At 47.0% G+C, this 26,883-nt stretch overlaps 1 protein-coding gene across 2 annotated transcripts in view; it reads right to left on the bottom strand.

The window, feature by feature from the left end:
* Positions 1-4,228: 4,228 nt before the first annotated feature.
* Positions 4,229-26,883, bottom strand: part of ZFYVE26 (zinc finger FYVE-type containing 26) — a 65,289-nt gene continuing 42,634 nt past the window's right edge. Inside the window, exons 29-42 of one of the 2 annotated variants that reach the window (XM_061156811.1) lie at positions 26,561-26,697; positions 24,669-24,700; positions 23,740-23,876; positions 22,481-22,701; positions 18,893-19,040; positions 18,449-18,658; positions 17,426-17,644; positions 13,096-13,293; positions 12,014-12,213; positions 11,134-11,275; positions 10,777-10,836; positions 9,431-9,613; positions 8,632-8,676; positions 4,229-6,333 (exon numbers count right to left, since the gene is read on the bottom strand). In XM_061156811.1, coding sequence (XP_061012794.1) covers positions 6,130-6,333; positions 8,632-8,676; positions 9,431-9,613; positions 10,777-10,836; positions 11,134-11,275; positions 12,014-12,213; positions 13,096-13,293; positions 17,426-17,644; positions 18,449-18,658; positions 18,893-19,040; positions 22,481-22,701; positions 23,740-23,876; positions 24,669-24,700; positions 26,561-26,697 — 2,136 coding nt within the window. In that variant the 3' untranslated portion in view covers positions 4,229-6,129. Of the gene's footprint in view, positions 6,334-8,631; positions 8,677-9,430; positions 9,614-10,776; positions 10,837-11,133; positions 11,276-12,013; positions 12,214-13,095; positions 13,294-17,425; positions 17,645-18,448; positions 18,659-18,892; positions 19,041-22,480; positions 22,702-23,739; positions 23,877-24,668; positions 24,701-26,560; positions 26,698-26,883 lie in introns of those variants that run through there. The other variant, XM_061156812.1, reaches the window with a different exon arrangement.

Genomic DNA, 26,883 nt, shown 5'->3' with positions numbered 1-26,883 from the left:
TTACCTGTCCTTTTGTATCTGGCTTAGATTTCACTTAGCGTAATGAAAAGAGTTTTTATGTCAAATGTATTGCTTATGGGTTTTTAAAATATGGGCTTCCCTGGTGGCTCAGATGGTAAAGAATTCACCTGCCATGCGGGAGACCCAACTCCAATCCCTGGGTTGGGAAGATCCTGTAACAAAAATAAAAGGACTATCAAAAGTTGGAAAAACATGTTTGCAACTTATATGACAAACAAAGGAGAATTAATTGAGATGGAGAGTAGAGTGGTGGTTACCAGGGACCAGGGGCAGTGGTGGAGGGATAGAGGGTTAGTGGTGAATGGGTACAGGGTCTCAGATTGGGAAGATGAAATGTTCTGGAGAGGGATGATGGTGATGATTGCAAACAATGTGAATGCATTTAATGCTACTGAACTGCACACTAAAAAATGGTTAAAATGGAACTTATAGTTGCCAGGGGGAAGGGATAGTTAGGGAGTTTGGGATGGTCATGTACACACTGCTATATTTAAAAAGGATAACCAACAAGGACCTACTGTATAGCACATGGAACTCTGCTCAATGATATGTGGCAGCCTGGATGGGAGGGGGTTTGGGAGAGAATGGATGCATGTATATATATGGTGGAGTCCCTTAAGCTATTCACCTGAAACTATCACAACATTCTTAATCAACTATATTCCAATACAAAATAAAAAGTTCCAGATAAACAAAATGGTTAAAATTATAAATCTTTTCGTTAGGGACATTTTTATCACAATAACAGCTAAATAACATCATGGCAAATAGATGGGGAAACAATGGAAATAGTGACAGATTTTATTTTCTTGGGCTCCAAAATAACTACAGACAGTGACTGCAGCCATGAAATTAAAAGATGCTTACTCCTTGGAAGAAAAGCTGTGACAAACCTAGACAGCGTATTAAAAAGCAGAGATATTACTTTGCTGACAAATGTCCATATAGTCAAAGCAATGGTTTTTCTAGTAGTCATGTACGGATGTGAGAGCTGGACAATAAAAAAGGCTGAGCACCAAAGAATTGATGTCTTTGAACTGTGGTGCTGGAGAAGACTCTTGAGAGTCTCTTGGACAGTGAGAAGATTAAACCAGTCCATCCTAAAAGAAATCAACCCTGAATATTCATTGGAAGGACTAATGCTGAAGCTGAAGCTTCAATACTTGGGCTACCTGATGTGAAGAGCCAACTCATTGGGAAAGACCCTGATGCTGGGAAAAACTGAAGGCAGGAGAAGGGGATGATAGAGGATGAGACAGTCGGATGGCATCACCGACTCAGTGGACATGAGTTTGAGCAAGCTCTGGGAGATGGTGAAGGACAGGGAAGGCTGGTGTGCTGCAGTCCATGGGGTCACAAAGAGTTGGACACAACTGAGCAACTGAACAACAATTAAATGTTTCAGGGATTCTGGAATTTATATCTGCTTAGAAAGACTTCCCATACTTGAAGATCATAGAAAAGTTATTTTTTCCAGAACTATTTTGTCTGTTAATATGGAGTTGGCTGGAGGTGCAACTTTTGGATAGGTATTTGAGATGAAGAAAATAGGCTTCTTCAACAGTCAGAGGAGGAAGTGACAAGGACCTGAAGTAAGGTGATGAAGGGCCAGGTTCTTCAACTGGGAAAGCAGGATAGGAGGTTTTGGCTTTCAACAGGATATAGGCTTGATGCATTGTAGGTACTTGAATATTTGTTGAATGATGAGGGAAAAGAAGGAGTCAATACAGAGAACTCCTGAGGTTTCTAACCCAGGCAGCATTCACAATTGTAATACTAACACTCATTAATTGATACTAATATTCATTGAAGGAGGAAGGTTTGTGAGTAGAATAGGATGTGTTCCATTTTGAATATGCTAATATTTTTAGGGGCAATTCAGCCATCTGGATGAGTTTCAGAAAAGAAACAAAAGCTGGATCTTTTGTGGAAAAAAGTTAAGGAAGACAAATTTGGTTTATAACTTGTCCAATGAAGATGATTGCTGAAGCTATGGGATTATTCGGGAGAATATATGAGTGTCAAGAGAGAATGGATGAGACATTGAAGGATTTTAGTCCTTCAGTGGGATGAAGAGGAGGTATAGCCAGAGCAGCAAATAATTTGCAGAAAAGGCACTTGAAGTGTGTTTGAAGGGAATTCCCTGCTGGTCCAGCGATTAGGAGTCTGCACTTCCACTGCCAGGGATACACGTTTGATCCCTGGTCAGTGAACTAAGATCCCACATGCTGAATGGTGAGGCAAAAAAAAAAAAAAAAAAAGTAAAAGAAATGAGCTTGAAGGAAGGTTTTGGATAACAGCAGATTGGAAGGTGGGGTAGTGGAGGTGGTGAAAGAAGAGTGCCAAGCAGAAATAACAACATGAAGAAATAAGGAGTGTGAAAGAACCCCACTGAAGAAGCCATTCAGCAACCAGATGTTGAGTAAATCTGTTGTAGAAGAATTGGAGGCTTCAAGGATGGGTCAGTTAATATCATTATTATAGAAGAGAGGATGACCAAGACAGGCCATTTCCCTCAGGGTTATGGTGACTGTTGCTATTTGGTTGCTTGAGTATGAAGAATCTGAGAACATTTGATCTACTTCACTTAAAGCTCCAGCCAAAGATATCCAGTAAATTTGGAGCGTCTCGGGTTTCTAAACATAGTCTGGATCCTCTATCTTAGGAATCTGAGAACATTTGATCTACTTCACTTAAAGCTCCAGCCAAAGATATCCAGTAAATTTGGAGCGTCTCGGGTTTCTAAACATAGTCTGGATCCTCTATCTTAGATTTACTTTGGGTGTTTGAATTTCCTTTGTTTGAAGCATCGTCGTGCCAGATCCCAAACAGGGGATTTTCAGGTCGACTTTCATCATTACTTTTTGTTTGTTGTGTGTTTGAAGTTTTGCTAACTTTCTTAAATGAGATATTGGATGAGATCATGTTCCTGAGGAAAGAAGATAATGGTAGCAAAGCTCCCGTCTGTGGCTCAAGTGTCATTCTGCACACAGGTGCTGTAAGAGGGCGGCCAGAAAACAACAAGCCCAGTGTGAGTTCTACTTTCCCCAAAGATCTGACCCCTGGTTTCAAAGAGTCACAGTTTGATTGATATTAAAAAGATACATAGAATTAAAGAAAAAAAGCCAGCTTGAAAAAAAATTTCAGAGTTCCATTTTTCATTCTCAGACTGGCAGAGATCTACAAAGTTTGCTAAGTGTTGAGGTAAGGGTGTGGGAAAGCAGGCCCTTGTCTTCACTGCTGGTGGGACAGGTAATTACAATGACCTCTATGTAAGGTAACTGACAACACTCACCAAATGTTCATGTTCTCTGACCCAGGGTATTCTAGTTCAGAGGTTTTTAATTTTTTGACTATGCCATGCAGCATACAGGATCCTAGATCCCCAACCAGGGATAGAACCCATACCTCCTGCATTGGAAGTGCAGAGTCTTAACCACTGGGCTGCCAGGAAGTCTTTGACCCAGGGTATTCCAGACAAGATAATTCACTGCAGCATAATCTGTGGTGGTAAAGATGGCAACAACCTAAACTATCCATCAATAGAGACTGGTTAAATAATTATGGCATATCTTCACCACAGACTACTTCAGTCATTATTGCTTCTATATGCATTAAAGAGTTCTGAAACTATACACGAGAAACTGGTCACACAGGTAGCCTCTGGGAGGGGATGGGGCTGAGGGCTGAGGAGATAGGGATGGGAAGGACTTTTCATTTGCCTTCTCTACCTGATGAATGTATGACCTACCTCCACCCACCACTCTGAATGAAGCAAAAAAAAAAAAAAAAATCCCTGGTGGTAGAGAGTACACAAGTAGTTTTTTTTGTGTGCCTAGTTGCTTCGGTTGTGTTGACTCCTTGCAACTCCATGGACTGTAGCCCGCCAGGCTCCTCTGTCCCTGGGATTCTTCAGGCAAGAATACTGGAGTGGGTTGCCATGCCCTCCTCCAGGGGATCTTTCCAGCCCAGGGATTGAACCTGGGTCTCCCGCATTGCAGGCAGATTCTTTACCATCTGAGCCACCTAGGAAACTTGAGATAAATCTTAACCTAAGAGGCCTGAGTTATAACAGGAATCATTTTGAGAAGTTCAAGAGTTGAAGGTCATTTCATCTTTCCCACCCACCTTTTCTCTCCACACAGAACCCAAGGCAAGAAGGGAAGGGTAAGAGCAAGACAGCACAAACGAGCCATGAAGCCAAGAACCTGTAGGACAGACATTTTATTGACTTGCTTACAGTCAAACATTCAACCCGTCGACCTGCCCGTTAGTTAATTGTTTTGCTGGAGACAACAGCCTGATGCCCAAAGGCCCTTAGCCTCATCTTATGTCAGTCTAGCCAATGGTTGCCTATTTTACAGTTCAATCAGTTAGAGGAAAATGTCAGGAAAATCTGGTCTTAACATCTCAAATTAATGGCTGTAAGATTTGCAATCCATTTAGTATAAAGTGCTCAAGTTCAGTGCAAAAAGGGCAGAATTGGAAGGGCAAGCAGATGCCAGGGAAGAACGTTTCCTGGGAGACAGATGCATTCTATGACTCAAAGACAAAAAAGCCACTTGTCCAACTTCCCCATAAAGGAGTCTAGTATTTTCTTTGCCATCTCTTCCCTCCCTCAGAGGACCAGAACTTCTACAGATGCTCTTAGAGTTGTTTAGTTCACTATTTAAAAAACCTGGTTCAGAGGGAGATCCACAGGGTTTCTAAGCACCAGAGATACTGACTTGGGCTTCTAGCTCTCGTTCCTCTCAGCAGCCCCTGTGAGGTGGACGGGCTGAGCTCTGGCTGGTGGGAGGCTTGCAGCTGTGGAGCTCTTTTCACATCCCTTGTTTGCAAATTCACATCACGGACTAGGGCAGACCTTTTCCAGAAGCTTGCCACGTCTCCAGTGGGAAGACAGGCCCACACTAATTAAATAAAGGAGCACTTCATTTGGTTGCTCACCAACTGGACATGACCTTATGTCATCATCTCCTTGTTTTTTTTTTTTTTTAGTAATCTCCTTGTTTAACTCTTGTCCTCAGGCCCAACTTTACAGCGAACCTTTGACTCCCACTGTTAAGACAAAGAAATGCAATGCCTTCTCAATGACTCTGGGTCTCTGCATGTCCACCCTTCTGTCCTGAAGAGAAGCAGGTGGAAAGAGGAAGCGATTTTCTAACCAATTTAAGGGGCATAAATAGGACTGTAACTCAAACAGGCAAAGTCTAGTCATTCGGTGCCAGGACCTTAGCTACTGTTTATCTCCCAGACTCTCCAAGAGGAAGCCATGTTCTCTTACTTGGCAGCAGGAATATTGACAAAAGCCAGTTCTGCGCTTGTAGACAACTCTCCTGCAATGCTGTTTGGAGAGGTTCCCCTTTCTCTCCCTGTGGATGAACACGATGGCGCCCCTCCTGCCTGCGTCTGGGGTTCCAGACCCCATCAGGTATCCAGGCATCCACAGCTTTCAGATGCCAGCACCTGAGGATCCTTCTGTTCAGACTACCTTCCAAAGACTCACAGTAACTCTTGTGCTTATGAGAGGAGAGATGCTTAGAATGGTTTCACACCACAGGAAGCACCTGCCCCAAAGCCATCTCTGCATCTGGGGACGGGAAGGAGGGGAAAAGAGGCAAGCCTTCTGATGTAGCTCCATCATTCTGTCAAAAACCCTTGTAGTCACGAGAAGCTTCTGGAACATCTCCACACCAAGGGGACTGTGTACAAACAGGATGAACCCGGGTTAAGAACCAAAAACGCAGGAAGGTTTTCAGACAGGCAGAAGTCAAAAGTAAAGTGCCTCTTTGCAGTGGGCGAGAGCTTTGTTCAGAAATGCTTGAGCGTAAACATGAGCGTGAAGAGCGTGCACACACACACACACACTCACTCTGAGGTAGAAAGAACTGGCCATCTCCAGACAAACACACACAGACTCCACAATTTTACAGAAACATGGCACTTGCGTGAAAGATTTCCTATCTTTGCTCAAAATAGTAGGTCGGGTCCAGTTCCAGCTCTTTCCAACCTGGGGTGGAGCCAGGGAAGTCCTGCCCCACATGAGGAAAGAGCCGGAAGTGTGCCCATCACTCCTGCCCCACGGCTGTCCGGCCCTGCAGCCCAGGGTCACTTCCTGGAGGCCGAACCATGGGCACCCCGGCTGCGGCTTGTCAGAAGCCACTGGGAGCAGATGTCTTGCACCACTGCGTCCCCGCTGCTCTTGGCGGCCTGCTGCACCCGCTCGACTAGGACCGCGGCCCGAGAATGTTCTTGCTTCACGGCGATCAGGTAGGCGGAACGCAGCTTGCAGCACGTCAGGTAGGCCTGAACCTGGCAATTGGGTGTGAGAGACAGCCGGAAGGAAACCATCACTGACAAGTCACCAAGGAGCAGGGCCACGTGAAGAGAGACAAGACAGCACTGCTCACCCACCAATAACTATAACTGGGTTCTTGCCTTTTATTACGTTATGGTCACTCTTTAAATATTCTGGACACTAAGCTATTACACTGTATTACTGTACAGTGGAAAAGTTATTATAAATAAGCCAAGAATTTTAAAAAACAGAAGGCAGGCAGGCAGAGCCTGGCCTCTATCTACTCCCTCCAAGACTCCTCACTCTCCTGGGCTTTCCAGCTTTCTCTGGGCCTCACTGCTGACAAACTGTGGTTTTTGCAGTTATTTGAGTGATTATTTGATTGACATCTGTCTCCTTGACTAGGAGGTAAAGAAGAGTGTCTGCTTTTTCTAACCATTCCTGGAGCTGAGCACAGGGCCTGGCATGTGGGTACTCCATGAATATTCATGAAGTGAATGAATGAATGAATGAATCAGTCATCATACCTGCCCCCTACAATGGGCACACAGGACCCCTTTCTCTATTTTATTTGACCTGCTGAATTAAAAATCTTGGGGAAAGAAATGCAGATACACAATTAGAAAAAGTCTAATTAAGGGGTGGCCCCAGGTTGACCTTACTTGCTGTTTGCATCAGAGGCAGTCTAGTTTCCTGCATTCTGGACACACTCCATCTCATGAGTTCCTAGCGTGAGGGAGATGAGAGCCCCTTCCTTCCCCGCCCTGACCCCACCAGCACCTCCCTGGTTAGCCAGGGCTCCAGGCGAGCGAATGGCAAGGTCCTGGTGAGCTGCCTCAGACCACCAGGCCAGTAGGTGCCTTTTGCCATGACAGTCCTCCTGGTGGTTGGAGAGGACTCCTCTCTTCGTGTTTCAAAGCTCTACCTTCTTTTCTTATTTCAGTCACTAAAGTCTTCCTTTTCTAAGCTCAATTACAGATAATCTACAGCTGCAAGATGTCTGGCACGTTCTGAGCTCTGGTCTGGTTAATCCATCTGCTGTTCTGGGATGTTTGCTCTCTCCCAGACCTTCAGCTCCACTTGGCACCAGTGTACATTGAACAGAATATCACCAAGTTGACAGGCAAAACTCCCTACCTAGAGAAGGGCATTTTTCCAGAAAGTCTGGAATAAAAACTGAATGAGGCTATTTTACGGCAAGATCTTGTGGCCTTAGATCACTTAAGTGTTAGAACAGCAACTGGCAGAAGAAAAAACCTGAAGAAGTAACAATGACGGTAGCCAGGGTCCGTCTTTTCCAGGGACAAAGCCTCTGTCCTACTGAGCAGGGGGTTCCCCGAAGGCTTAGAAAAGAACCACACACAGTCTGAGAATCAAGAAACCTGGGTATCAGGCCTGTCACGTTCTCATTCTGATTCTATAAAAAGAATTTTTCACATTTCGGGATGTCAGAATTCCATCCTTTTCATAAGATTGCATCAGGATCTCACAGAATTAGATGAAGAAATGTTAAGAACAGATCCTCCCTAAACCCTCAAATGAAACATGCCCTGGAAATTCAGTTCAGGAAATAGCAATACTGCCATGGGGAGCAGCAACATGGTAGTGTAAGAAGTTGTTTGCTAACACGAGTTTTCTTCACAAGGGACTCAGATGATTCCACTGCTAGTGGCCAGGGCGGGCTGGCTGGGTTTTCTCATACCTCTCCTGGCCTGCAGGCCTTCCCCTGAACGGCAGGTGGATCGAGCCTGTGGTGGAGTCACAAACTGGAGCAGCTGGGAATACTTTTATTCTGCCTGGCACCCTCACCGAGGTTCACCCATTTCCTATGCAATGGGAAGCAGGCACGGGCCTCAGGGGAAAGGCCCATTCTGGAGACTGAGGCACTAACAGGCATTGCTGGTCAAATGGTTGGCTGGGTTTTTTCCCTACCAGAAAGGGTATCTTCGCTTCTTTAGGATAAAGAGATGCCTGTTTACTCTGAGAACCTTATTCAGTGAGACAATCTGCAAGTGAGGATTTCCTAGGGATGGGAGAGAAAACCTCCGTGGAAAATGGGGAGAGTGGAAAGGCCTGTGTGTCTTGGGGGTACAGAAGAGAGAGGGCCAAGGCTCATGTGGTCAGGGTCTCATGTTCTCTACAAGTTCCCTCCGTTCTACGCCCTTATCTGGGTCCCGGCCCCACCTCTGATAATAAAGAGGGCGAGACAGGGGTTGAATGGAACTGTTGTAGCAAGTGAGGAGTGAAGGTGCCAAGGCAGGTCCAAAGGGCTGTTCCCGCGCATCACTGGGTGTGGAGACAACTCTGCTCACCTTGTTGTCATCACTGTGTATCGCCTGGATCAGGCCCTCCAGCTCCTGTGCGGGACAGAGACACAGCAGCCGTGAGGCGGAGGGGGCAACAGAGGGGGCCCCTGGCATGGGAGCCGGGGCTCAAATCCGTCTCAGTCCAGCCCTTCTGACTCTGGGTGGGGATGCCTGCCTGACCCTTCCTTATAAACTCAACTCCTGGGAAATCCCTGGTGGTCCAGTGGTTAGGAGTCAGTGTTTCACTGCTGAGGGCCCAGGTTCAGTCCCTGGTTGGGGAAATGAGATCCCAAAAGCCTCGTGGGATGGCCAAAATAAAAAAACAAACAAACAAACACCTCAACTCCTGCTATCAGAGCAACAGAGGAAATCTAATGATAAGACTAAGCTTGGGAATCTGAGAATCAACATGAGACAAAAAGCTTTTCCTTGGCTTTCATGAATGATGTGTCTTTGTTCATCCCACAGAGAAGCCATTGGGGAACAGTTTTGCAGGTGACATGTCACCTGTAGACCCATATTGACCTCGTCTACAATCCCTGGGAGAAACTCAACTCCACCAGTCCGCAGACACTTCCAGGTGTCAATAACATCAGGCAACAGGATGCTGAGGGGTGGCTTCTGGATACATACTGTGGATTTTCTTTCCAGGGAAGGGTTGATTAGAGTAAGGCCATTATTATAGAGGGGTCAGAAAGACAGAGGGATCTTGTCGAGTTTTGGGTACATGATGGGGAAGAGAAAAATAGAGAGGGATGTGAAGACACTGAAACAGATGGAGGAGCCGAGGTCTGGGGGGGTGTACCTGGGGGGGAATCCTCCTGAACGCTTCCACGCAGTTGAGGAGGACGGTGTCCCCATCACTTTGGGCCGCCATGCCCGACTCGCTGACGCACTTGAGCAGCTGTTGGATTTCACTGTACTTCTCCCTCTCCACCAGCTGCCGGGCGGCCTTGCAGTAGGTAGCAGCGGCATCCAGCTGGAAGTCCTAGAACAGAACACAGGATGACGAGGGTAGGGAGGCAGGGACTCCACAGCCGGCGGAAGGAAGGTGACATTTACAGAGCTCCGAACGGGCTTGGGGCAGACACACCAGATTGACTGCAGTCCCATACGTAAGTAAGAGGAAACATACGTAAGCAGACAACCAGCAGAAAGTTCCTCTTATGGAGTTCGGCAGACATTTGGGAAGCAAGCATGAAAACTGGGACTTTGAGATCTATGCTGGTACATTCCACTTGCTGCCGCGTCACTGCCTGAAGATATTCTAATCAAATGCGCGAGACCAGTTCATTCTCCCTCTACTGAGTCAACCTTCTCTTGGAAAATGGATGTCGGGGGCTGATACTGGCTTCCCAGGACACCAGGTGCTCTGTGAAGAGAGGCTGTGGTGTTAGGAGACAGACCAGTTCGCCTAAAGACTGATGATCTAGAAACTACCGAATAAACACTCTGTTGCCTTTGGGTCTGAAAGGAGCTGTCACTCCACCTGCCTATGGAGAGCTTTGTCCAACACAGAAAACGGGTGCGAAGAAAAGAGATCTGTCAGATTGGATTGCTTGCTGTCTTTGATCCTTGAGATGTGCACAGTGTTAATTAAGACCCTGCCTGCCTGGAGAGTGAGGGGCCTCTGTGTGCCTCTGTGTCACGGTGCAGTAGGGGTGGTCTGGCTTCTCATGGTCTCAGCGCCCTGCTCCATCCTCTATCCAGTGCCACAGCTGTACCTGGGTCCTCTTATCACAGCAACAAGAAATGTACGCCTCGGGCTGGCTCGTGGGCAGCTGAAGGATGGAGGGGCGGCTCTTGCTGCCAGGGAGCCCCTCCCATTGAATAGGACCACTCTTCCCCCCATCATCTCCTCCAGCCATGCTCCCCTGCAAGGAGGACAGCTGTGGTGAACTGTCCTAGACCCGGTTTCAGGTATTTATTTGACAGTTTTGATGAACTTGTCACCAGTCGCTTGGCTTTTGTCAAAGTGGCCTTTGGTCTCGAACTTGACCCAGTTTTGTAACAGCCACCTCGTTGCTTTCATCCTTGATGTAGTATAAATCTGCTTTTCTCGGGATAAAAATTTTCTGAGGAATAATCTCTCACAGAACTGTGCTCATGTGCTGATCCCTGCTCGTATAATCCTGAGTAATCCGGTCATACCTGCAGAACACGGAATGCAATTCCAAAACCATCTTCTACATTTTTCCCTCCTAGCATGACCTGAAAAGGAAAGGGAAACATGCTTACGGAAGCGATAATGACTGGAGCAGCCCCTCAGTCAAGAACAAGGCCCTCATTCATTCATTTATTCCAACAAATATCCATGAAGACTCTACTGAGCACAGGCACAAGGGATACGAGAGTCGTCAAAATGGACTTGAGCCACAGCCTTCTGGGGCCCACATTCCACTGGGGAGGCAACCATCAAACAAACGACTGAAATAATCAGACGATGCCAAGTGTGATGAGCATTCTGAAAGAGAACGGCCTGCCGGGGGTCTGAGTCATCAGGCATACCTTGCAGGCAACATCCATTTTCATGTGGTTATTTCCAAACAGGGTTGGCAGAGGCGAGGCAGTGACTTGGGAGGTCCCGGCACTTTCGCAGCGATGCAAGAACCTGGTCACTTCCATCTGCAGCTGAAGGGTGTTCATGTGTCTGTGGGGACAGGCGACGCACAGTCTAGCCTCAGGAGGGAACTCGGGGGTAATGAGGACCAGGGGGGACTGAGAAGTCATAACAGGATGGCAGTGGAAAGGGCAAGAGAAATGGGTGTGGAGGGAAGAGATCCAAAATGCCCTCTGAGACGTTACGACAGGACAAAAATGGGTGACGAGTGTTTACAGAGCATGGTAGGCTGCTAACAACAACAGAGGTTGAGACAGACGTGAACGCTGCCCACGAGGCCAGAGGAGAGCTGGGTAAGGAACAAGCACATCAAGGCATCCAGCGACTGGGGCTGGGAAGGAAAAAACGGTGGCAGTGAGCATTCACTTCAGATGTGGCGTCCTCAGCATAAAGCTGAGAGGAGGGGAGGACGCGGGGTGCTGAGGAGCCGGCGTGCCTGACGCACCGCAAGGAAGGAGCACTGCGACGGAAGACGGGGATGAAGGCTCGCCCAGGACCTCCTTTGCCTCTTGCACAGGGTAGGGGTTTAGCCTGATTGTCACGAGTGAGCCTAATCTCCGCTCCTCCCCTAGTCTCCTTTTCTCCAAGCTCCTCTGGAGACTTTTGAGACTTAACACCAGACACAATCATCCATGAAGGACTCCTATCAGGTGTATATGTTTGTTTCTCATGAGTTCAGAGATGGGCGAGAGTGGCTTCGTCACCAGACAGTCCCCTGGCTTCCAGCCCTTCTGCACCGCCCCAACTGTTCCCTGAATCCCGAGCTACCTTGACACATCGGACGCCGTCATCTTCTTTCGGAAGAAGGTGGTTTTCTTCCTTCCGCTACGCCGGGAGGTTTCTTGGAGGTAGATCTTCAGGTGGTCCTTGGCTTTCAGCAGCCAGGAGAGCTTCTCTCCCAGCTCCGTGTACGTCTTTGCTTTGTGAGTGAAGAATCGGATACAGGTCATGGCAGCCCGCACGTGGTCCTGGAAGAGGAAAATGAATGTTCTGGTCAAAGGAGATTTGCAGGGTGGGGATGTGGGGAGAATTCTGATCTGAATTCCACCCGGGATGTCTGATTGCCAGCACCCCTCCCCTCAGAGGCCCAAGAGATCCGCAAGTGAACTGACTGGCTGGGTTCTTGTCAGTTGTTTCTGCAGCCTTGTGGGCTGTGCTTGGGCTCACCTGTGTCCAACTCTTTGAGACCCCATGGACTGTAGCCTTCCAGGCTCCTCCATCCATGGGATTCTCCAGGCAAGAGTACTGGAGTTTGTTGCCATTCCCTCCTCCAGGGGATCTTCCCACCCCGGGGATCGAACCTGCGTCTCCCGTGTCTCCTGTATTGCAGGAGGATTCTTTACCCACTGAGCCATGGGGGAAACAGCTGGCAGGACTCTTGGGTGGGACATTATTCTTCCACAAAAGAGATCTTTAAAAAGCAGATTTGGGATACTCCAGTCGACTTGCCATCACTTTCACTCTGGCACTGAATTATTCAATGTCTCACAGACTAGAAGAAACCTGATCCTTCTGCTTTCATTTATATTCTCTAAAAATACTTCTCCACCCTTCCTTATGAAATAATTCTGTATTCACGCCCCATGTTTATCTAGAAACTACCATATCCCTCTTCTTTTTAATCTTTATATTTCCTGAATTCTAACAAAATTAAAGTTTGCCTCTTTTGGATGAGAATGGAAATCCTGATATTATATAAGAATGCCTCAGAGCAACATGGATTTGTTGTTGCTGAGTCAAGGAGCAAGGCTAGGGGCCAAGGGACAGCCTTGTCCCCTCATCCCGCGCAGACCCACCTCATGGCAAGGCTGCGGGGACAGAGGCGGCAGGCAGGATGGGGCTGTTGTTACCTTCATAAACTGCTGCAGCTCATACAGGATGTGGTAGTAGTTCTTCTTCTGTAAATGCTGGCAGGCGGCAATCAAGTACTTTCCCCAGCTTTCCAAGGATGAGTCAATAGATTCTAAGAGGTTTTCTAAATCGTGTAGCTTCCCACTTTTATAGCTTGGCTGGAAAATGCCTTCTATGAAGACTTCTGGGGGACTCTCCTGGAGCAGGGCAAAGCAACAAGTCAGAAGTCTGCAGCCTGGTTCTGGCACTGCTCGGGACCCATTCTGAGTTTCCTTCCACTCACATCCCTCGGCATTCTCCTACAGTCATGCTACTTAACCTTTTTGTGCATCACAGATGGATCCCTTTGAGAATCCCACTCCAGTGACTGCTTCTCCCTTTCTCTGTTCAGACGAGCTCCTTGATGGAGTTATCTACACTCCCTGTCTCTAATTCCTCTCCTGTGATTGTCTCTTAAACTCACTCTCATCCAGCTTTTATACCTACAACTCCACTGCAACTGCCCCTTAGGTCACCAAAGACCTCTACTTTTGTTAAATCTAAAATTCTTAAGTCCTTATTTTCCACCTATCCTGTCAACAGCTGCTGATAGCTGGTGGCTTGCTCCTTGAAAAATTGTCTTTGTCTCCCAGGATACCACCCCTGCCAGGTTTTCATTCTATTTCTCTGGCTAGTCCTTCTCTATCTCTTTTGTTGATTCCTCCTAAGCTCCCCAGGGCTTAGGAGGATCCTCTTCTCTTTTGTTTTTAACTCACTCTTTTGATTTCATAAGTCTCAGGGCTTTAAATCTAGCTATTTGCTGATTATGTCTAAATCTCTATTTCTTCCTGAACTCCATAACTGTATCTCTAAATTATATTCAACTGCCAACCCAAAAAGTCCTCTTGGGTATCTAGAGAACAATACATACTGATATAAAACTGCACTCCTGATTGTTTCTCCTCAATCTGCTCTTTCTGCAGTCTTCCCTTTCTCAGATGGCAATTTTATTCTTCTATTTGTTCAGGCCAAAAGCCTTCACCATCTTCTTCTTACCTTGCAATATAGGAGTCATTACCAAATTCTACTGGCTCCACCTCAAATATACACAGAATCTATATGTAACTGACCACTTCTCACCACCTCCATGTACCACTGTGGTCCAGGCCATGGGCACCACTTGCTTGAATGATCGCAACGGCCTCCTCCCTGGTCTACCTCGTTTACCTCCTGCCTCTTTTTTGACTAATGTCAATTGACCCAAGTGATCTGGTTAAAACATAAGTTAGATCACGTTATTTCTCTGCTCAAAATCTTCCAAAGGTTTTCCTTCTCACGCAGCACAAAGCCCAAGTCCTTATAATGTCTGCAAGGCCCTATATGATCTGGGCCCTATTAGGTTTCTGACCTTACCTGCTCCCACCCCTTCCCCAGCTCACTCAGCTTAAGCCACCCTAGCCTTTGCCCTTGTGACTCCCTCCACCCGGACTGTGCTTCCTCCACAATCTGCATGGTTCATTCCCCACCTTCTTTAGGCCTTCACTCAGATGTCACCTGTCCAGACATCTGTCTATAATCGTACAATTCGCCTCTTCCCTCTCCCCTACTTTATTCTTATTACTTGTCACCTACACTATATATTTTATCTTGTTTATTGCCTCTCTCCCTAGTATAATGTAAGTTTTATAAAAGTAGCTTTTTTTGGTTTGCCTTTTTTTTTCTTCACTGTTGTACTTCTGGTGTCTAGAACAGTCCTCGGCTATTTAATAACTATTTTTTGGGTGAATGAATAACTGATAAATATCATGGATCTTATCAGGAAAGTGTATACACACACTAATCTACTCAATTCTGAAGTTCATCGGTGGTTTAGAGACCCTGAATCATACCCCCCCATTGCACAGTCATAGAAAAGAAAATCATTCGGCCCTTAGACTTTAGATTATGAGTAAGTGATGGGAAGGGAAGGACAGCTATAAACTCACGGCAGTACAACCATGCTGGCCTTGAAGCACTGGGCACAGCTGTTTAGAAGTGGAGAGGATCTGGGCTTTAGAACATGCACAGTGGGTGAGGGGCTTCTTTCCCAATTTTGGCTCTTCCTGAAAACTCAAACCTAGCCTAAAAGTTGTAGGACACACTTTAAGAAGTAGGGAGATCAGCTGCACTGGAAAGGTGGAATATCTCAGAAAAGCAACCCCATAAGAACTTTCATTTCATCCACTCATTCATTCATAACTGGCACTAGGACAGGTGCCTGAAGATAGCAGGTAAGGTAAGTAAGGGCCTTCTCGGTCCAGACGGGAAGACACAATTGTCAAGAAATAGCTGCAATCCACTGGGATAAAAGCTATAAGAAACCTAGATTCTAGGCACAAAGGTGGTATATAGGAAGAGGTCAATGCTCAACAGAGAGGGTCTAGAAGGACAAACAGGAGTTCTCCAAGAAAACAAGGAGGGGCAGGGCATCCTAGGGAGGGGAAACCGCAATGCAGACTCCTGAGGTAAGAAAGGGCGTGGAACAATTAGGAAAATTTGAACAATCTGGCAAGTCTGGAATACAGACCATAGATAGGATTTGTGGTGAAAATAAATTGGAGAAATAAGGGGACCTGATCCTATTGTGTTCTGCATTCATGCTAAAGAGAGTGGACTTCGTCTTACAGCCATGGGGATCCACCAAAGGCCTTTTAGAGAGAGGAATCACATGAATTATGAATAACATAAATAACATGTACTATGTTTTAGAAAGCTCTCTAAGGGATGAAAGGCAGGGAATGAGCATCTTCCATGCTCTAGGCATTCAGTTGTAATTTTCACAATGTTTATCTATTTATTTTTTTCTGTTGCTCTCCACCTGCTTGAGAAGGTAAGATAGTCCACTTCAAGGGTAGTTGTGATTACAGGAGACAGAAAGGCTTCTTTCCTAGCTCTGACTAATGTAAAGCAGGGGCAATGCTGTTGTCAGCTTTAACCAAGATAAGCAAATAAGCAGCTTAACTCTCTGGACTGGTCATCAGAAGAAACAGAACTGGGTGAGGTAAAGCAGCTTTATCTCAAAACTCACCTGGAAACTGAGTAAACAGAAACAATTAGCAATTGAAGACCAAATAATATAACTTTTACAATATTCTTGACAACTGGTTAAGACACAGTAGCTAAGGCAGCAGTGAAAACATTTCCCTTTGGCTGTCCTGTGTGTGTATGCGCTCATTCATGTCCGACTCTGTGATCCCATGAACTGTAAACTGCCAGGCTCCTCTGTCCATGGGATTTTTCAGGCAAGAATACTGGAGTGGGTTGCCATTTCCTCCTCCAGGGGATCTTCCTGACCCAGAGATCAAACCTGTGTCTCCAACATTCTGTAGGGGTGGGGTTACCAGGACTCTGTACTGCTGACTCACTTGGAGACATCCGAGAAGGTATGTCTATTTGTAAACTTTCACTGGCTATCATTTTGGATGAGGGCAGCAGACTAAAGTAAAACTCAAGTTTCTTTCTTTTTATATGAAATTTGGTATGAACCAGTTTTTCCTCAGAAAAACTTCATGGGGCCTTCAGATAAAAAAAGAGAAGGCCAAAGAGTCATGGTGAAATGGAGTGTTGACTTGGCTTAACAATGGCTCCAAGGAAATAACGCACTTCAAGGGTGCCTTTGCCTCCTGTGAGAGGAGAGCAGAGGACATCACAGGAAGAAAGGAGAGCATATTCTCCTCCTGTGAGATGCCTGGGGGCCCAAACTTTGGATCTGCGCCATGGGTGCTTCCTGGTCTTTGTGGAGACATCTCCGAGCAGACGCGCAGCTGGGTCACCAGCAGGACACACTCCAGAGCAGGTGGGAAGGGTGTGGAAACAGAAGTTAAGCAATTTGCCCAAGGTCACACCACTCATACCAAGCATCTCATTCCAGAGCCCACATTCTCAGCTATTATTTAGTTCTGCTGTATGTTCTGGGAGAAGGGATGAAATTTGTCATTGCCAGTGAGAAGGGCAATCTGAGATCCAGGTTAAGACTTTTGCATGCTCATCAAAACATGATTTGTGTAGAGAGAATTTGCCATTTGTGGTTTTTTCTTTTTTTGGTCATGCCACACAACTCGCAGGATCCTGGTTCCTTGACCAGGGATTGAACCTGCGTCCTCAGCAGTGAAAGTGCAGAGTCCCAACCACTGGACCACCAGGGAAATCCCTAGAATTTGCCATCTGGACTTGACTCTGCCCAAGATGATCCTACAGCTGAACCCTGGGGTAAGGTTAAGGGGGGTTATCGCCCCCCCCGAAAGCCAGGTAGGCCAACCCAGGTGGGCGAGGCAGGTACAGCCGTGTGAGAGCGTGTTTGGGGGGTCCCACCTTGTGGAGCAGGTGCAGCAGGGCTTCCCGCAGGCAGCTGTGCCTCACATAGAAGCTGATGATGGCCAGGTGGGTGCTGTAGTTATGCAGGTAGAAGAGGCATTCTTGGTAGTAGGTGTTGTTCAGGATCTTCCCTTCAGGAATCACCTCCAGAGAGAGGCTCTGGGTCCGGAGGGTTGCTTCCAGCTCTTTCAAGGTGGCCAAGAAATCATCATCTTGCTGCCAAGAGAGGACAGAGTGAGAGGGACCAAGGGACCCAGAGAGTTCTCAGCAGCCTCTGGAAACATTGCTTTCAAAAAATGCTTAACAATATGGAAAAATGCTCTCTCGTATAGTTTGAAGGGTACAAAACAGGCAGGATATAAAATACTATACATTAAACCGTATGCCATGCCATGCTAAGTCACTTTGGTCATATCTGACTCTTTGCGAACCTGTGGACTGTGGCCCACCAAACTCCTCTGTTCATGGGGATTCTGCAGGCAAGAATACTGGAGTGGCTTGCTGTGCCCTCCTCCAGGGGATCTTCCTGACCCAGGGATAGAACCCGCATCTCCTGCATTGGCAGGCAGGTTCTTATACCACTAGCACCACCTGCGGAACCCTATATACTGTACAGCAGCAATTGAATTCAAAAACACAACAAAGAAAAGTCACCAAAATCTAAATACAGCTTAAGTCTGGATATGGGATTATATGTGATTTTCATGTCTTTAAAATAATTTTTTAATTTTTTTGGGTTGTTGGATATTTGACTCTTTATGACTTATCTAATCACATAGATGGTGAGGGACAGGGAAGCCTGGCATGCAGCAGGTCCATGGGTCATGAAGAGTAGGACAGGACTAGGCGACTTTCTTGGAAAAGCAACCACATGTACTGGAAAGAAGGAAATCCAAACTGGACAGCTCTGGGCCAGGGCTGCACTGTCAGTGGGACAGAAGCAGATCTTCTCCCCAGGCTGTCACTGCTCTGGGGCCTCGCTGCCCCCCTGAGCCCAGCCTCTGCCTGCTGCACTCTTACCACAGATAGGAGTGGCCTCGCTGTGGACTCCAGGTACTCGACCACCTCCTGTACCAGCCTTGAGCCATGACTCAGCTGATTGAGGTCGAGAGGGGGCTTTAGGCATCGGCTGAACTTCTCCCGTGCGGCAGTGAGGTTCCCAGCTTTGAGGCAGGCCATGCCCCAAGCGTGCCATGCCCCGGTGGTATCAAGGCCAGTCTTTGTGGAGACCTGGAGGAAAAACTGCTCCTTTTAGGGAAAAGGACTTGCAGACAGGCCTGAGGGTCCCAAAGACTGATTCTATCCCCTTGTTGCCAATCATCTCCCCCACCCCACCCCACCCCACCCCACCCCACCCGCCATGACTCCCACACTGGCAAACTGGTCATGCCCTAGACACTCTCCGTGGCCAAGGAAAAGTGGAGGAAGTAACTTGTTGGGGCAGACATCAGCTCTGTGCCTCACCTCAACACCCAGTTGGTAGTACTCAGCTTCCAAGAGCTGGTTCCTGAGCCTGGTTACCGCAGCCGGTTGCAAGATCTGATCCAGAGATGGCACGTGGCGATAGGCGGCAGCAACTAAAATATTCAGCACATCGACCTTGCTGATGTAGCTACCAGGAGGAAAAGGGCATGGCAGTGAGGCTCCCCAGGGTCCTCCCAGGAACAGGTGCTGCTTAAAGGTTTCCTATTTTATTTTTAATGTGAAATGGGATCACATGGGCGAATAGGCTCTGGAGTCAGACTTTCTGATTCTCAACTCTATCACTTGGTGGCTCTATGATCTTGGGCGAGTTAGTTAACCTTTCTCTGCCTCAATGTACTCATCTGTGAAATGGATATAATAACAGGGAGTTTTAAGGATAAAATGAAATAACTGAAGGAAAAGAGCTTAGGATGGTATCTGGAGCTTTGCAGTGGATTGCGGTAGATGTAGTTAGTCGATCAGCCGTGTCCAACTCTTTGTGACCCCATGGACTGTAGCCTGCCAGGTTTCTCTGTCTATGGAATTCTCCAGGCAAGAATACTGTAGTGGGTTGCCATTTCCTTCTCCAGAGGATCTTCCCAACCCAGGGATTGAACCCAGGTTTCCTGCACTGCAGGCAGATACTTTACCATCTGAGCCACCAGGGAGGCCCTCCAGGGAAGCTTTCAGGAACTCATTAAATGTTAGCTATCAGTACGTGGAGTAGGGACGTTCTGGGACACTCAGGTCTATTTGAGGCAAGGCCTCTACATTGAATGTTAGCAGCTCACAGGCTACCTGTTGCTTTTCAGTTCTCTGGAAGCCTATCTGGGAGAGCGCATACAGATTGTATCACGGTCTGCATCTCCAGTCAGTATGGAGGTCACAGCACTACCATCCTCTGGAGTGCTGCTGGGCAGGGGCCTCCTGGCCCTTCACTTGGATTCTAGTGCCCTGGACTTGACATCCTCTACCTGGGTCAAGGGTGGATACTGTTACCAGGACTGCTGCCTCTGATCTTACTCCTGATATCTGGTGATTGCAAAAACCTTTTAAAGACAGACTCCAGAAAGCTGTCTGGGATCATTCTGTGTGGCCCTACCTGAGACAGGCCTACACTCAAGGTTCTTGACTCTTGTATCAGATTCTATCAAAACCCATCCACGGATCCTGACTTGTCCACTGATTTCCCTGGAAAGGGATTCAGCACATGAGTGAGTCTCAACTAGTGGGGGTACGGCAGGGGACGGTATAGTGTATAAAAGAAAGCTTGGTATCATCATGTATTGGATATGTGTAATAGGTGGTTTGAGCTTTTTTGTTTTTAAACATTATTTGTCTACAGACTCATGAGCATCCCTTGGACTGCAAGGAGATCAAACCAGTCAATCCTAAAGGAAATCAATAGTCATTGGAAAGACTGAGGCTGAAGCCCCAACACTTTGGTCACCTGATTCGAAGAGCCGACTCATTGGAAAAGACCCTGGTGCTGGGAAAGACTGAGGGCAGGAGGAGAAGGGGGTGACAGAAGATAAGATGGTTGGATGGCATCATCGACTCAGTGGACAGGAGTCTGAACAAACTCCGGGAGATAGTGAAGGACAGGGAAGTCTGGCGTTGTGCAGTCCATGGGGTTGCAAAAAGTTGGACATAGCTTAGCAACTGAATGACAACAATTTGTGTACCGGAAGAAGGTATTTAAAACAGTGGAAAAATACTCTGCAAACCAGGAGTTCTCAATACACGAGAGATGAATCTACTGTTGTCAGCAACTGGGCACAAGTGCAGCTAATGTGAGGACTCCAGGGTTGGGCAGAAAGAATGTGTAATTTGAAACCACTGCTGTTACGTGTCCAGAAGCACATGGCACCTGGGGGTGGTTGAGAATCCTGCTGAAGCAAGGACCTCCTGAATTTCTGCTTACTTAGCCCAAAGTGGATATTGCCTCCATCTGTACTGGATTTTGAAGGAAGTTTAGGACTTATTATTAAATTTGTTCTGCCTCCCCACAATCTATCTTTTTTCTCTTAATAAGATTGTATTTCGTTTACATTTCTGATATTTGAGAAATATTCAGACATCTCAAGATTTTTGCCATTCACTCTACCTTTTGCTATATGGAATGGTTTCTGTTCTTTCCTTCTCTTCTCCCTCATTTCTGATAAATTGGTATAGTTTTGGTTCTTCACATGGTTATTTAAAAAACTGTATTTAACATATTATAGTCCTCTTTTTTTGTCAACTTGAAAAATGATATAGAAACCTTTGTCTCTTGATCAAGGAGTAAAATTAACTCCTATATATTTCCTTCCACTTCCTGTCCCACTTCTTTCTGCCTTTCTCAACCTTCAGGTCTTTGTTAATAATAAAACTAACATTTTTGGAGTACACAGGCTCAGTTCTTAGCCCTTTATATGGATATAGTACTCACACTTTATCCTTATAACAGCCATAGGGAATAAATATCATTATCATCCCCCTTTTCCACAGGAGGAAACTGAGGCCCAGAGTCATCTAAAGTTACAGAGCTCTAGGAAGTGGTGAATCTGAGCGTCACTGCACTCTCTGTGATCTGGTGAGTGTGCAGGCCGGTACTCTGGGCAAGTGCCTGAAGCACTGATACATCAAAGAAAATTATGCTCTCTTCTCTGAAATCTGGGTAGGACAGAGTGGTGGGAACACACAACATGAGTCACACATTTGGGTGGGTAAGCTGGGAATTGGGAGTTTTCACTGTCAGGTTAACGGAGGCAGAGCAGGTTGTGCTGGGGCCTGGGGCAGAATCCTCCCTTTTCTATAGAGACTTCTGTTTTATGACTCACGTGTCTCCCTGGGATGCAGGGACAGACCAGTCCACAGTGTGATTCAAAGATCTGTCATCCACAACTCCCTGAGGCCATGGTCTCAATTTGGTCAAGGCTAGGTAGACTTTTGGTTAAGGCTAAGGATACATTTTCTGTGTCTTTTTTTTTTTTTTAATTTTAGTTGCACTGAGCAGCATGCAGGATCTTAGTTCTCCAACCAGGAATCGAACCTGCACACTCTGCGGTGGAAGATCGGAGTCTTAACCACTGTACAGCCAGGGAAGTCCCAGGACACATTTTCTTTACAAGTCAGAAAGTTCCACAGAGACTAAAGGTGTTCCCCTAAATTAATTTTAATTACAAATTAGCCAGTCTTTCTTTCAGACTGGGTATAGCTAGAGAACCTTCCCTGAGGACCCCTCAGGGAAAGGGAAGAACTGTCATGGGAGGGTGACAAGGACGGCTTGGGGTCTGGTGATGGCATTTGCCAACGTCAGACGGGCTGCCAAAACAGTTCAGCACATCTTGTCAGAAGATGGGGAGGTGAAAACTCACAGTGGGATCAGAAAAAGAAGCTGGATAAACATGTTATTGTTTAGTCGCTAAGTTGGGTCCGACTCTTTGGCGATCCCATGGACTATAGAGCCTGCCAGGCTCCTCTGTCCATGGGATTTCCCAGGCTGGAATGGGTTGCCACTTCCTTCTCCAGGGGAAGTTCGACCCAGGGATCGAACTTGCGTCTCATGACCACCAGGTAAAAGGACAGGGACTCACTTCCACTTACCTGTCACAAAGGGCCAGGTCCTGGCTCTGGCCTGCCTTGACGAACATCATCTTGGCACTGAAGAGCAGCTGCTTCATGATGTCCGTGAGCAGCCCCGCATCCACCTCGGGGTTGGTGAGCCCCTGGGACAGCCTGCAGCAGTGCTCGATCAGCTGGTGGCCGCAGGCCACGCTGTCCTCGTGCAGATTCAGGATGGCAATGCACAGGGAGGCGCTGGGGGCCTGGCCCGAGTGGAAGAGGAGAGACGCACACCGTGAGTTCAGGGGCCAGACCAGGCTGCAGATGTAGCTGGGGAGGCAGGAATTCTACCCATTCCAGGAAGCTTGAAAAACTCAGGAGGAAGAAGCCAAACTTCCACAGAGCAGAAGTGGAACTAAACCCGTTTCAGAAGTTCTAAGTCATACTCTGGCTGCTAGGTTTTGTCACCTGACTGGGGAGAAGGCAGCTGTGTCCATGTGTTACCTACTTCTTGGAAACGTCCGGAGGGGCCCTTCTTTTCCAGTTTCCTAGGAGTTCAGCTGCTCTTTAATGTTGGTTTGGACAACAGTTGCCTTGCTTGTTTAGCTACCTGGAGAGGTCTCTGCTTCAAGCCACTGGACACAATGCTGCTAAATTAATATTCCTAAAGCACACTCCATGGCCCCTGACATCTACCAAATACATATATCTCACTGCAGAGTGTAAGGTCCTACACATAAATAGCCCATTTCAACCTTGCCTCTATTAATACCCCATGTTTCCTTCAAATTAAATCACTCCCAACTCCCCAACTGTTTTGGACACTGTGTCTTTGCTTGGATGTTCTAGTTTGGAACTCATCTTTCCCCTATCCTCACTCCCCTCATGACACCCAAACTTCTGCTTGTCAAACTCCTACCACACTTCCAAAGCTCATCTTAAATGGCATGAAGGCTTTCCTGATTTCCTCTTGTGTATTTCTCAAGCTGTTCCTCATTTTGTGCTTTTAATGGTTTCCTTGCCTTAGGTCCCATGTGATTACACTGTGAGCAAGTGAAGACCAGCCTGTGTTTGTCCAACTCTGCATTTCCTGCTATGTACTATACATCATGTGTGTGTGTGTGTGTGTTTTCAGCTGATCAGTCGTGTCTGACTCTTGGCGACCCCGTGGACTGCAGCCCGCCAGTCTCCTCTGTCCATGGGGATTCTCCAGGCAAGAATACTGGAGTGGGCTGCTATTTCCTTCTCCAGACTACAAATCATAAAGAAACTCAAATGACTATCTATTTTATCGCTATTACCTGCTCATAGTAAAATTCACTCCGCACCAGCTCATTTTCCTCCTCATTCAGATCCAAAATCCATTCCACCTCTGCTGCTTTGGGGACTCTCACCACAGCTGAATACGGAGGGCTTTCGCTCTTGGAGCTGTCTGGGGCTGAGAAGACAAATGCCATCTGTGTGTCATTCATTGGCAGCAGCCCAGTTAGCCCAGCCAGTGAGTGGCGTAAGCTGTTGGCAGATCCCTGCTTGCTATCTTAGGGCTATTTCTTTCCTTTTGGTCCCTTGTATTTCCTTCAGGAGAGCACCTTGGGTACCTCAAGCTTTCTTCCCCAGGCACAGACCCGGGATGAGTGTTGCCATATCTGCCATACAACCCTGTTGCTTCATGTGAGAAGCCCTGAAAGGTACATGCCTCCTAAATGGAGGGCTGAGCCACTGGCTGCTCTAAAGACCAACCTGCCCAATCACTACCAATAGTGATTATTAAGGGGAGGGAGGGGGCGTTGGGAGGCAGGATTGTGGTCAAGGGGAATCTAGGGGGAAACAAGAGAAATAAGCTATTAAAAGTTAAGGACCCAATTCTTTGGCTACTGGCGTTCTCGATGCTGGAAGCTAATGGGCCAGTGTGATAAATTAATATGACAACAAACCTTAAGGGAAACAGCCTGATAGAAATGCCAAGAATTTTCTTTGGTCAGCCTATTGGACTAAGTTGCCACTGAGGGTGTCAGTTGCAGCAGATATGCTGAAGGAATGGCTCACTTGAGCATAGAAAGGAAAAGTCACAAGGAGGGAGCTTCCTGGCGGCCCAGGGGTTAGGACTCTGCGCTTTCACCTCCAAGGGCTCAGGTTCAACCTCTGGTTGGGAAACTAAGATCTTGCAAACCTGGCAACACAGTCAAAAAAAAAAAAAAAGAAAGTCACAGGGCATGTGAGTCAGCCTTACCTTCTGGTTGTCCTGGATTCTCCTCTGGTATACTGGAAACAGAGAAAGAAAAGGTGAAATGCCTGTGAAAACTGAATTCCTCCTCCTCCTTGAGCTTGGTATACAGCACTGACATTTACTGTTACCCCACTGAGATTATCAGGGAATCATCCAAAACTCTTCTCTCTCTCTTACCTGTCATAGCCAACCACTTATCATTTCTTGTCCATGCCATCTCCTGAATACCTCTTTAAATATCCTTATCTCTCTCCTCATCCCTGTCTCAGAGACAGTCCTCATCACTCAATGCTATTGCCTCTGCAGTAGCTTCCCAACTGGTCTCCTTGATTCTGCCAATCTATTCTCTACTTTGTAGCTATGGCAAGCTTTCAAAAAATGCATTATGTTATGCTTCTGCTTAATATTCTTTAATAGCTCCTTGGGGTACAAATATTCCACATTTGCAGGTTAGCAGACAAAGCTCCTCATGGCCTGGGTGTCTCTGGAGACCATCTCCTACCACCCATGACCTCTGCTCAACCCATAAAAGTCCTATCCATACTGCCACAGGCTTTGATTAAGTTCATTCAGTTGGTGCCACTAACCACTAAAGCCCAATGTCACAGGCCAGAGCCCAAGTCTATCACCAAAGGAGCCTTCTGGTCAACCAATCCCAGCCCATGCTGCCAAAGAGCAAGCTCCAAGCCATTGTGCCATTCCCTAGGTCCTCCCAGCTCAGCTGCCAGCCCCTGAGTCCAGAGCCTTAGCTCATGACCTACCTATTTACAGTTTTCAAAGGACCTGCATTTTCTCCTGTCCCTAACTTTGCAGGTGTTACTCCCACTTTTGGGCGCTGTTTTGACTTCTTTTCATCCTCTAGGGAGGCTTAGGCCAAGTGCCACACCCCTAGGAAATCCTGATCACTGAGCTAAGCTGGGTGTGTCTCCATACTGTACTATCAAAGGGCTCTGTGGTCTGTGTTTTGGCTGTCTTCCCACTAAATAGGGGCTCCTCAAGGGAAAAGTGATTGCTGAGTGAAAGAATCCTTACTGACTGCTCATTTCAAATCTCAGCAGAAAAATAAACAGGCAATTTCCCTGTCCCCCACCAGGAGGGAGGCAGTGGTATGCCAGGGTCACAGAAACTGTGGTATAAGCAAGGCACATCCTCCTTTCTATCAGGTCAGTAATCACCATGATAAACAATGATAAAAAAGTTCATGTTAAAAGAAACACAAACATGAGTTTGAGATCGATTTAAGTCTGTTCATAAAACACAAAGAAGTCAAAGTAATTTGGCTTTTGGATAGCTGCTTTGGCTCATATTCCCACATGCACTTAGTTTCATCCTCTTTTGCTGCTAGAAGTAGTGGAAAAAACACTTGACCTGTTTCGCCAGTGGCATGAGCAGTTTCTGAGATCTGTCCCCAGGTGAACTGTGTGTAGGAAAGTGTGGGGGCTCTCTGAGTCGTGGATAACAAGCCAGAATGATGAGGTCAATGAGAGCTGATGTAAGCGAGGCCCCAACATTCAGTAGGTGAGCGTGTTGTTCTGAGTCCAGCTGAGACCGACTGAAGCAAGAGTGGCTGGAAGAGGTGAGGGTGCTGGCAAACAAAGATCAACGGCCTCCGTTAGGGGACAGGCCAAAGAACCCAGTGCCCTGATCTCAGAGCATCATGGACGAGCTTGCTCTCTGCTTCTACGTACCCCTACTTCCTCTCTCAGATGTCTCTCTGACCAAGGTCAACCATTACACCACAGGCTTAAAGGCATTTCAGTGTGAATGTGAAAAGAAAACTTTCTGTAACTGCTCAGATTTGAGATGTGCTCCCTCATGAGACTCGTAGGTTTGTCAGGACCCTGGGGAGGGGGCACTGGTCAATAGCAGCAGTGGCCCCGCTGCAGGGCACTCACTCTTTGTTGAAGTAGCTATAGCACTGGTCACACACGCGGGTAGGGTTCTCTCGGCAGCCTTCCACTACCATTTTCTTGGTGGAGCAGGAGCTGCATACCAGCCGGCCACAGCGGCGACAGTGATGACGCCTGTTGAACTGAGGAGGGTCATTGGAAAGAGAAAGAGGAGTAGGGAAGAGAAAGTGAGATGGCCAGACCTGTGAGCAACCTGTCAATCCATTTATCCTTGGAATGAGCCACCTGTGATTTGCTAAGACTATCAGGTGCTTGGGCCTCTGTTGAGAAGGAACACACTAATCCTTGCCTTCACAAAGCTGACATTT

This window comes from Dama dama, chromosome 12, assembly GCF_033118175.1.
Source record: "Dama dama isolate Ldn47 chromosome 12, ASM3311817v1, whole genome shotgun sequence".
Classification (NCBI taxonomy): Eukaryota; Metazoa; Chordata; class Mammalia; order Artiodactyla; family Cervidae; genus Dama; species Dama dama.
The sequence above is the reverse complement of the archived record's forward strand: the minus strand, read 5'-3'. Positions and strand labels throughout refer to the sequence as shown.